General features: G+C 33.6%; 1 protein-coding gene across 4 annotated transcripts in view; it reads right to left on the bottom strand.

Annotated features, from left to right (window-relative positions):
* Positions 1-7,872: 7,872 nt before the first annotated feature.
* The window catches only part of LOC108917078 (afadin), a 264,104-nt gene continuing 260,663 nt past the window's right edge, over positions 7,873-11,313 (bottom strand). For all 4 annotated transcript variants that reach the window (XM_023454370.1, XM_023454367.1, XM_023454368.1 and 1 more), the window contains 2 exons: positions 9,134-9,499; positions 7,873-8,703 (listed from right to left, as the gene is read on the bottom strand). In XM_023454370.1, coding sequence (XP_023310138.1) covers positions 8,383-8,703; positions 9,134-9,499 — 687 coding nt within the window. In that variant the 3' untranslated portion in view covers positions 7,873-8,382. The remainder of the gene's footprint in view (positions 8,704-9,133; positions 9,500-11,313) is intronic.

Below are 11,313 nucleotides of genomic sequence, written 5' to 3'. Positions count from 1 at the left end.
TTAATCTTGTATAATATTAGTTTGCTTGTATACAAGATACTGTATTGGTCTTGGTAAATCATCTGTGGATGACCATAGTCGACGTCTCTTGATTTGCTGCATTTTTGAAAAGAAGAGATTTCTAACTTTCCGGGATGAAGTAGAGAAGCTCTAATTTTAAAACATTTTTGCAAGTTCCTACAAAACTATAGGTAGGTCCATAGAAAAAAATGACATGCCCATCATTTTACAGCATATCCGAAGTACCTTTCAGAATTGCCACCCTTTTTGCATTTCAAAGGACAGTCCCTTATTTAGGTTGTATGTTCCGACATAAGTTCATAAGGAAATATTAAAGGCTTTGTATTTATGAAAGTAAATCATCCAATTTAAATACTATAGTTTGCTTGAGCTAACACTATGGACTTTAGTTAGACGTGCGCCTGCTGCCACCTAGTGGCTACCAGAAAAAGTGTGAAATTTATTAATGGAGATTGGAAATTTAAGATTTAAGATTTTGAATTTTAGTTCATATCTTACAAAAAAAAAATTGTTACATGTTTGTTCTGTTTTATTAATTTTCTATACAAAATCTTCATCACGCAACATTTACATATTTGAAGCCTTTGAGGTCCATTGAATATACCTTCTTTCAGTTTGGCGTCGCTGATTTTGGGAAATTTATGTCCCAAATACGTAACAAAGCCTTCACGAAGCACTTTTATTCTGAATATATTCCGAGTACAAGTGGCAAATTTGTGTATATTTCAAAATAATTACTATTATCTTGGAAAACCAATCAGTCTAATGATATCAATCAGATTTATTAGGTATCTTTGTTTTCCATGTTTATGGGACAGTAAAGATAGGAAGATTCATTATATGCACATAAAACTTCAATTAATAAAACAATTGGTTAAGGTTTAGGACAAAGAAAGTTACGGGTAAATCAGCAATGCTAAACTGAACAAAGGTATTTTCTACTGAAAGTAAATTAAACTGATTGTGAGAAAACTGTACGTCTTACTCTGAGAAGGTTGTAAAGCTTTAGAAATGTAATAAAAAAATTAAAAACTATTTGAGCAGTCACAAAAATTATAAAACTTTATCGTGGAAATGGTGGAGCATTTCAAAGAACTTGGATGTTTAATAAACCTAAAAATGCACTTAATGGATTTTCACGTAGATTACGTTCTCGATAACTTAGGTGACTATAGCGAAGAGCAGAGTATTTGATTTTACTGGGATTTTAAGGAAATGGAAAAACGGTGTCAGGATAAGTGGACGGTATACGTCATCAGTATGATGGTAGACCATAGATTTTCTACACAATCAAAAGTTCTTGTTGGATATTGAAGAAGATGTGAGATTAGAGGGAAAAATATAAAGCAAAATCAAATCCATAGATCTTTTGAAGACAAATAAAAGCAGGCAGCACAAAGCTTGTTATAAGCGAGTGTTGATTTAAAGAAAAACGACTAGACACTTTTGGGTAAAAGTGTCTAGTCTTCAGGGAGAATTGCGTAGCTATCTGGTATATTCGTGAAACTCTTTTTATGAATCGAGTGAGCATTTTCTCGAAAATGATGGGTGGAGAGTTATGGAATCCAGTATACAGGGTATACCATTTAACACTCCCACTGCCAATATCTCCGAAATGAAGAAGTTTATTTTAGTTCCGGAAACTGGGGTTGTTAGGTCCCTCGAATAGCATCAAATTGTAGTTAGAACCGTTAGTTGAAATCTTTCTATATGGATGGCGTGGTGTTACTTAAAAATTTTTAGATCCCTAGAACATGGAAATGCAGTCCATCTGAAAGATCGTTAAATTTTGAGTAATTTTTGTAATATAAAGTTTTTCCCAGTATTTACTTGTTTTCGAGATATGTCGACTTCAATATGCAATGTATGATGTAACAGAAAAACAGACATGTTGATACATCTTACAAAAAAATTCGATAACGGCACAAATATCTCCAATACCGTTAGGGAACCTATACACAGTTCAAAAGAGCTTTAAATTTCCTAACTTCCAGAGTAAAAATATACTGGGTGTCCCATTTAAAATAACCAAGTTATTGCTGTTAAACAGCAATAACTTTAAAAGTTGAAAGAAGTATTCAGTAGTTATTTGAACACCCTGTACAATACTAAGTGACGACAAATGTAATACTTTATAACTTCAATAATTTATAACTAAAGAATCCAAAGCTGCTTCCTTAAAATTATTTTTTTATTGCTAATATTAAATTTCTACGCTAAGCCTGTATTTTCACTAAAATTGAAATATCACACAAATAATAAATCCTAAGTATGCAGAAGCTTTAATAAAGTTCATCTATTTTTTTTACAGTGCTTTCAAAAAGTGCAGTAAAATACAGGGTGTTCCACTTAAAAATACACAAACTTTGATATGGTACGCTTTTCCTAGACACCCTGTATATTTCAAAATCTTTTTAAAATGTAGCCGTAATCAATCTGCACATACCCACCTAAACAGGTTTCTATAACATTTGCCCTTTGGTCCCTAGCCAACGAGGCGTTATTGGTAGCCCACCCTGTATATTGCATATTGAAGTCGACATATCTCGGAAACAAGTAAATATAAGGAAAAGATTTGTATTACAAAAATTACTCAAAATTTAACGATCTTTGAGATGGACTGCATTTCCAAGTTCCAGGGATCAAAAAATTTTTTAGTATACACCATGCCATCTATGCAAAAAGATTTGAACTAGCAGGTCTAACAGCAATTTAAAGCTATTCAAGGGACCTAACAACCCCAGTTTGCGGAACTAAAATAAAATTATTGATTTCGGAGATATTGACACTGTATAGAACAGTTTTTCTCACGATGTTACAATCATATTCACATATAACTCATTTTTTGAGGATTTGGGAGCATTTTCTCGAAAATAATGGGTACTGTTGGCAAACTGACTTCAAATTCGCGTACCGCTGGTTCAAAAACATAAAAACAGGGTCCGATCAAAAGAACAGACCTGTTTTTTTCAGAATCTGAAAAAAATTCTGAAAACTGTGTCAGCCTTGGGCGTATCTAATTCTGAAATCTTCAACACTTAATTTTTTTTATAGATCAGTCGGTTTCAAGAAAAATGGACTATACAGGCTGTTACAAACTCGCTAAGAGGTACGAAGTAGTTTAAATGGGGGCAAAGTTGCGTCATCAGGGGACCAACTTTACGCCTCTAAAAAATCAAGGCTAACATGATTAGTTTTCGAAATATTTGAAAAAAAATCGAAATTTTGGAAATCCGTTTTTGTTTCATTTCAGCCATGTTTGAGGTAATATTGAAAAAAGAAGAACTCTTTCTCATAGCCATTTTTTGCCCTCTACTGAGTGGTATAGTCAATCTTTATATGTAACGTTTTGTCTCTCCAGGACCATCATCAACTTCATGTTTTTAAATACGACCCTAGAAATTTTATTACATTTTTTGCAAGCTTCATGATCTCCAATACTGTACTCAGCCCGAACCAGATTCAGACGTTTTATCTCGAAAAATTCATTTTCAGTGTATTTGTTCCAAATTTATCTAAATTTTTTATTTAGATTTCTTTGTTTATTGAATTATCATTCACTGTGTCGTTAGACCCTGTATAATCCATCTAGTTATTTAAACTATTACCACCACACGTTACAATAAAACATTTATTATTGTTAACTATTACCATCACTTGATCATACATAACTCAATAAGTTGTTGCGTCAAAATTAAAACATTATTACAATTTTAATTCTATTATGACAAATTAATTCTTAAAAACGCATATGAACAACCAAAACACCAACTGAATATTATTAAAAAATTTCAGTAAATGTTCAAAAACATTATAGTTTTGGCAAAGGTTGAAAATGAAGATCAGTGTAATATTATTGGAATTTATTATATCTGTAACTGCAACTGTGAAAGAGCATATCAGATGTTATTTGTATGAATATCCTGGAAAAAATAGATCGGAATTTGTTTGAATTTTGAGCACTCGAGAAGCCTAGAAATAACTAAGGACACAGGAACTAATTTTTTATTTTAATGTGTAGTGGTAATAGTTTAAATAACTTAATGGATTTCACAGGCTCTAACGACACTTACATGTACAAAGAAATCTAAATAAAAAATTTAGATAAATTTGGAACAAATACACTGAAGATTAATTTTTCGAGACAAAACTTCTGAATCTGGTTCGGACTGAGGCAGTACAGTATCGTGGGTCATGAAAAAATGTAATAAAATTTCTAGGGTCGTATTTAAAAAAATGAAGTTGATGATGGTCCCGGAGAGACGAAACGTTACATAAAAAAATTGATTATGCCATTCGATAGAGGGCAAAAAGTGGCCATGAGAAAGTGTTCTTCTTTTTTCAGTATCACCTCAAACAAGGCTGAAATGAAACAAAAACGGATTTCCAAAATTTCGGCTTTTAAGCCAGTTTGTATCTCTTACCGTTTCCGAGATCCCTGTAGTGAGAAGCGAATTTGTAATAGCCTGTATACAACAGACTCAAATATGTAAGTGCAGTATAAAGTTTAGACAGCATTTCCAGTGAATATCTTATTTTACACTAAAAAACACGTTCATTTCTTTGTTACCCTCTCAATTTTTTTACCAAAAAAGTTTGATAGATTATATTTGTCTATTCAGTGGTCAAAATACAGTCTTTATAAATGATTACAAGCCACACAACAAGCAATTTTATTTGAAACGGTAATTTTATTTCCTTCGCCTGGCAATTCAATTTCGGTAAAACTAAAATTTTTTAAAATAATGCAATCAAGGTTACATTAAAACTGACTGGTGATTGGTGTAATTTTTCATATTTTATTTATCCAATCGGCGAAAGCATTATTTCCAGCAAAGACACAATGGTTTGTTATTGGTCACCGTAAATGAGTCATTAATATTGATAACGCTCTCAACATGCAATGTTGGTTGCCTAAGCTTGGCGATCACATGACTTGAAATCATTTATAAAATGGAGGCCCTGTAGCACTTTCAATTTCATTTTAAAATAAAAGACATTGCTACTTGTCAACACAACTGTTAAGCAACAAAATATTTAAAATATTATCTCTTCTCTGACACAATATATCGAAGGTTGTAATAATACAAATACACTGATTATAGAATTTTTATTCTGATATTACATAATTTAACAAACAAATCATAATTTTGCTTACAATCTATTAAATATGAGACAATAGTTTCTACTTTTAGTATAATTTACACTTTTATGTACACTACGTCATGAGATTTTAATAAGGATATACATATTGCTTGAAGGTCGCGAACAGAAAGCAATTTTGTATCCTGACAGTCGAATATATCTTGAAATCTATACAGTAGGAAAAAACGGAATGCATTTTAATGTATATGCGTATATATATTCAAATATTATATATATAGATATAATAAACATTGGTCCTTATGTGCAAGTATTGCTTTAACTTTAAAATATTCTAGTATGTCTAAACCTAACGCAATAATTTATATATAAATGACAAAAAAATAGGGGCTCTATAATAGTATAATACAATATATCTCTCAAGAAACGTTTAGTATGAAACGGAAACCGTTCAGGGTTCTCACGATCACTTTTTAAGCCACTACGTTGAAAACAATAACATCCGGATTATTAAATTCTTAAGGGTAGTCGTTGTTTCATAGTTGTGTTAGCTGCAAGATGGACGGTACTTAGTAAATAGATATGCAGATCAGCAGAAGTTGAAGATTTTTTAAATTCCTTAAGCCGTCTGAGGAGTGTATACTAGACCGTTAAAATTCTACGGTTCGAGGCCCATGGCGCACCACAAGAATTTTATTTAAATGCTTTCGAAACGACGAACGTCCTAATTTTGGCACCTTTTCTCACTTTCTAATAAACTTCATGTCAAAATAACGTGCCGCTAAGAACGGGCATTATTCACACTGTTTTCCCGCTGACGGCTAACCTGATTTTGATTTTTTCTTTAATTCACTAAAACCTCAATTATCCGAGTCTCTGTTATCTGAAGTTATTGTACAAATTAACGTACTTTGGTTATAAGCGATCGTTGTCTCTGTGGAAAACATTCTTAGTATGCAAACCAAACTAGAAGAACTACGAAAACAAGATTTGGGCGAATCTATAAAAATTGTTGCCACTATGATGTTGGTGAAAGATACTGAAAGTGGAACAGAACAAAAATGGCACCTTCACCTTCAACCAGTATGAATGCAATGAAAAAAAGTGAATTTGACTGATCAAATTTATAACTACATCGAGTGGATTAAATTATAAAGCGGTTTTGTCAAAAATACTGGCTTAACTGCACTGAAGTAAGGAAAGTTTTACAATTTTGGCATGTCTTAACACTTCAGGAGAATACCTTAGCCTTAATGTTGATTAGAAAATTCAGAAAGGCTATAGAATTCGAAAATATATCGTCTAATGCACTCCCTGTATATTGTAGAAGTCAGAATAATATTTGGATGGAATTTTATTCAGAAAATGGCTCTTCGATAAATTAATTTCTAAAGTGAAGAAGGTTCGTTAAGAAAAATGGCCTTCACATAAAACCTGTCTTATTAAACAATAATGCTCCTGCACATCCTAACGATAACACTCTTATGAAGGACATCGCTGTTAAATTTCTGCCTCCCGTTACGAGCATATTGTAACATCTGGGTGTTTTGGAGAATATTGCATAGAATTACAGATGGCAGTTATCAGAAAATTAGTTGCAGCTTACCGAAACAGAAAACCTCGTAAGCTCAATACGTAAAATAATGAGTTTACGAGGGCTCTACAGCAAATAGGCAACCAGCAATACATTTTTACAGATTTTATTACACAGTTTGTATAAAACACACACAAATAACAGACTTTCCCCCATTTTAACGCAGATTTTCTATAAACTGGACTTAGTTTGAAACTCAAATTACATTCTGATGTAAAGAAATTTGTAATTTACGATATACCACTTGCTCAAAAGCAGCAAATTACAAATTTCTTTACAACAAAACGTAATTTGACTTTTAAACTAACTCATTTTTATAGAAAATCTGCGTTAGAATGGCAGAAAGTCTGTTATTCGTGCATTGATTCATATTTAGACAAACTGTGTAATAAAATCTATAAAAATGTATTACTGGTTGCCTATTTGCTATAGCGCCCTCTTAACTGGGATAATCAATATTTTATTGTATATAGGCATGTTATTCAATAATGACGCTAATATAGCAGGTTTTATTGAAATTTTAGTAGTCACTATATACAGAGTGCAATAGAGAATACATTTTTTTCTCCGAAATTTGAGATACCCTACAGTGTACACAGGATAAAAACTGAATGTCTGATTGAATCAAAAATGTATCTCATCTTTTTCCAACAATTTGTTTTTTACTTTAAGACCATTATCTATGTTATTAATTGCGATATAGTTAAATTAAAGCACACCAGATGATTGCAAAAATTTGAGAGATTAAAACAGCGGTAACCGATAATTATAAAAATTAATGACAATACAGATGGAGAACTTAGTAACATCAACCTTTACCCATCGCTCTCGACGACAATGAAAACATTCTCTAAAAAACACGGAGACAAATCAAGGAACGATTAATGTCTGCAACCAGCAATACATTTTTATAGATTTTATTACAGTTTGTCTAAATATGAATCCGTGCACAAATAACAGACTTTACTACATTCTAACGCAGATTTTCTATAAAATGGACTTAGTTTAAAACTCAAATTACTTTTTGGTGTAAAGAAATGTGTAATTTACACGGCAAATTACAAATTTCTTTGCAACAAAAAGTAATTTGAGTTTTAAACTAAGTCCATTTTATAGAAAATATGCGTTAGAATGGAGGAAAGTCTGTTATTTGTGCATGGATTCATATTTAGACAAACTGTGTAGTAAAATCTATAAAAATGTATTGCTGGTTGCAGATATTAATCGTTCCTTGATTAATAATAGAGCTAATGAATAGAAAAAACACTGTCCTAAAAAAAATTGTACTACACTTTAATTTGAGCAGACATTAGCTACTGTATTATACCAGATGTTTCAAATTTCAGAGAAAAATATTATTTCTAGCACTCATAATTTTGTCAAAATGTCGCGAGAAAATCAGCTTTGAAATTGAGGCCCATCTTCAGTGGTACGTTACTTTCAATACAAAGTGTAGTTTTAACACCATTAACAAAATCTTTACAAAAAGTTTCCCACTGACTGAAACTTGCGGTGCACCACATTTACACTATAAAAACAGAATTAGTGACTGCGCGCAGAACAAAAGTTTAAACTCCTCAGAAACATGTAAAATATTTGGTCATATATGTTTCTCTTATCACACATTGTTCGAAATGTTTGTCCTTTTACAAAAACGGTAAAATTCAATGGACTAAATTAGGTGATCCCAGATTATCGATTTCCCTCTGCGCCCTGCTAATCTTACTCTTGTCCTTAGGAGTCTCCTGCTCTCCCGTTTCCATGGCGAACATCTTCATTTTTTCTTTGAAGGACAGCTTCTCGGGCACGGCGGCGCTCTGTGTCTGATCCTTGCGCTGGGCTTCTTCAGCCAGCCGCCTCGCCCTCGGGTCCCGGTAGACTTCTTGTGCCCCTATTACGCCCGGCGTGGCGGTCGCTACGCTGGGCGACACGTCCGTGGGAGTGTTGGGAGATGCCAGCATAGATTCAGCTTGACGAATGAAGCTCTGGAAAAAAAATGACATTTTATACTATATAAAATGGAAAAAAAGGGGTGGAAATAAAAAAATTTGATTGGGTTGTGTTCCGCTGACACAACCGTAAGAGTTACAATACGTGAATACGTCTTTGCACTTTGGAACTTATGATGAGTCGAAAAAGTAATTGGCATAGACTTTTTTTTATTTCTAAGGGCACAGGATCTAAAATTTAAAAAAAGCCTACTCCAAAACTGAGACACTTTTCCACAATTACGATCAAAGTCGGCTGCAGAAGTAATTGCAAGAATCATTTTTAGAACATTCAAGTATACAGTTTAGATCTATTCAAAAGTTACAAACAGACACAACTATTTCATGTTTTCACAGATCTTAATTTCTGACAAAATAATTTTATAGACATCTATTTCAAAAGGAAACTACAACGTAATAAACTTACATTTGGATCTTCCCTGATGGTCTCCTCGATCTGAAGCCTGCTGGGCGGAGGTTGGGGTGGACTGACTGAAGCGTCGTTGAATGACACTCTCTTGGTAGTCTCCTTGGCTCTCATTGACATCACGGCAAAACTGGAACCTCTCTCAGGAGGCGGAGGAGCGCTAATTGCTTCCGGCGGCGAAGGCTGGCTTCGCTGCTGGTTATTGGTGTTGTTGTTATTCGAGCTGGAACCACCAGGTTTGAGGATGGACGTTGGAGGTATTTGGGACGATTCCAGTTTGCTAGTCACTGTCGTAGAGGTTAGGGTGCTCACTACGGTTTGACTCGAGACGGGTTGTGGCATCGGCATGTGAGGTGTTGGGCTTTCCTGGAACGAAATTGAAATTTAATATGTAGTACCAATATTCTGTTTAAGTTTAACGTAACTGTAACTACTTTACTTATTGACTGATTTAAGGCTGGAGTTTCATAAACAAGAAATCTCACTTTTGTCGGAAGACAATGATAGAACAAGAAAATCCATCTCAACTATAGAAATGTTGAATTACAAGGACTCCTTGATCAGAGAAACTTTTCCTGTTCTGTCGAGAATTTTGTAAAAATACTCAATAATTATGATTCCGTTTATAGTTCCGTACGCGATTTTTTGTATATTCAACAAACTACATGTTTGTGCGGGATACAAAATATATAGGTTGTATGGAGACTTTAAGATTATCACCGACAAGAACACCGGCTACTTCAACACTACAAAACTCTGTCAGGATGGTGGACGAAGATTTTACAAGTGACTGGAGAATAAAAGCTTGTCAGTTCATTTGACTGCTGACAGAGGGCTGCAAGTCTTTTATAATTGATTTTACGGCATCCTGAATGACGTTTTATTCTGTTTCATTTTTTAGGTTTCGATTTTTTTCTAATGATTATTAAATTAATTTTATCCACGNAGTGCGGGAAACAAAATATATAGGTTGTATGGAGACTTTAAGATTATCACCGACAAGAACACCGGCTACTTCAACACTACAAAACTCTGTCAGGATGGTGGACGAAGATTTTACAAGTGACTGGAGAATAAAAGCTTGTCAGTTCATTTGACTACTGACAGAGGGCAGCAAGTCTTTTATAATTGATATTACGGCATCCTGAATGACGTTTTATTCTGTTTCATTTTTTAGGTTTCGATTTTTTTCTAATGATTATTAAATTAATTTTATTTAACATGAGCAATTTTTAAGTATATTTCATGTATAATATATATTTTTTTCTAAATAAAACAGTGAATCCAATTTAGAAAAAAAAATACATTTTTGAGTAAAACGAAAGTAAAGTAAAAAATAAGAGCAGTGGAACTTTTATACCATCCTGCCCTACAGTGTTGCACTATAGCAATGAAGCCATCAGATTTGATGGATTGAAACTGAACATGAACAAGTTCACAAAAGGTTTGAAACTTCCCATCGTTATCCACAATATCTAGTAAACAGTAAGGATAATTCGTCAGTCAAACCACTAGACATATACCAATTTTGAACTTATTAGTTCTCATCAATATGTCACAGATGGAGCAAGCGATGAATGATTCACCCATTTTTGGTGCAGTTCAATACCAGTTGGGGTATTAGTTCGCAGAGTAGTCGTTTATTTGCAGACTACTTTCTGCTTTCTGCACGTTTGGCTGTTTGAAGGCCTAATCATCGAGTAGCAATGTCTATTCATAGATGTAGTACTGTTACATCTCGCCAATGCTATATTATTTCATGTATTGCTAGAACCAAGAAGGACCTAAGTATTTCAAAACAAAAAACTACACTTTGTATTTTTCCGTATTAATGAATAAACAAATAAAACAATATTTGGGACATGCCAATTATAAAATGAATCGGACATATGCTGTTGCATTTCTACGAAATTTAACAAAACAACTAGAAAAGTAGGCAAGTCCACTGAGGCGGACTTGACCTTTCTCTCGGGCCTTCGACCCTCGAGCCCGAGCACCGCTCTGTAGTGCATTCTCTGTGGGTTAGTAAATAATAAATAACATTTTTCAAAAAAAGAAAAAATACGATCCGTCTGTGATTTGAACCCCAGCCTTCGGCTTCAGTCACGAGTTTTCAAAACGATCTACGGTGATCTAACGCTGGGAGAAGCCTGCACGGATTATTTGAAACCTTTGGCCTC

The sequence above is a fragment of the Anoplophora glabripennis genome, unplaced genomic scaffold, assembly GCF_000390285.2.
Source record: "Anoplophora glabripennis isolate ALB-LARVAE unplaced genomic scaffold, Agla_2.0 scaffold69, whole genome shotgun sequence".
Classification (NCBI taxonomy): domain Eukaryota; kingdom Metazoa; phylum Arthropoda; class Insecta; order Coleoptera; family Cerambycidae; genus Anoplophora; species Anoplophora glabripennis.
The sequence above is the reverse complement of the archived record's forward strand: the minus strand, read 5'-3'. Positions and strand labels throughout refer to the sequence as shown.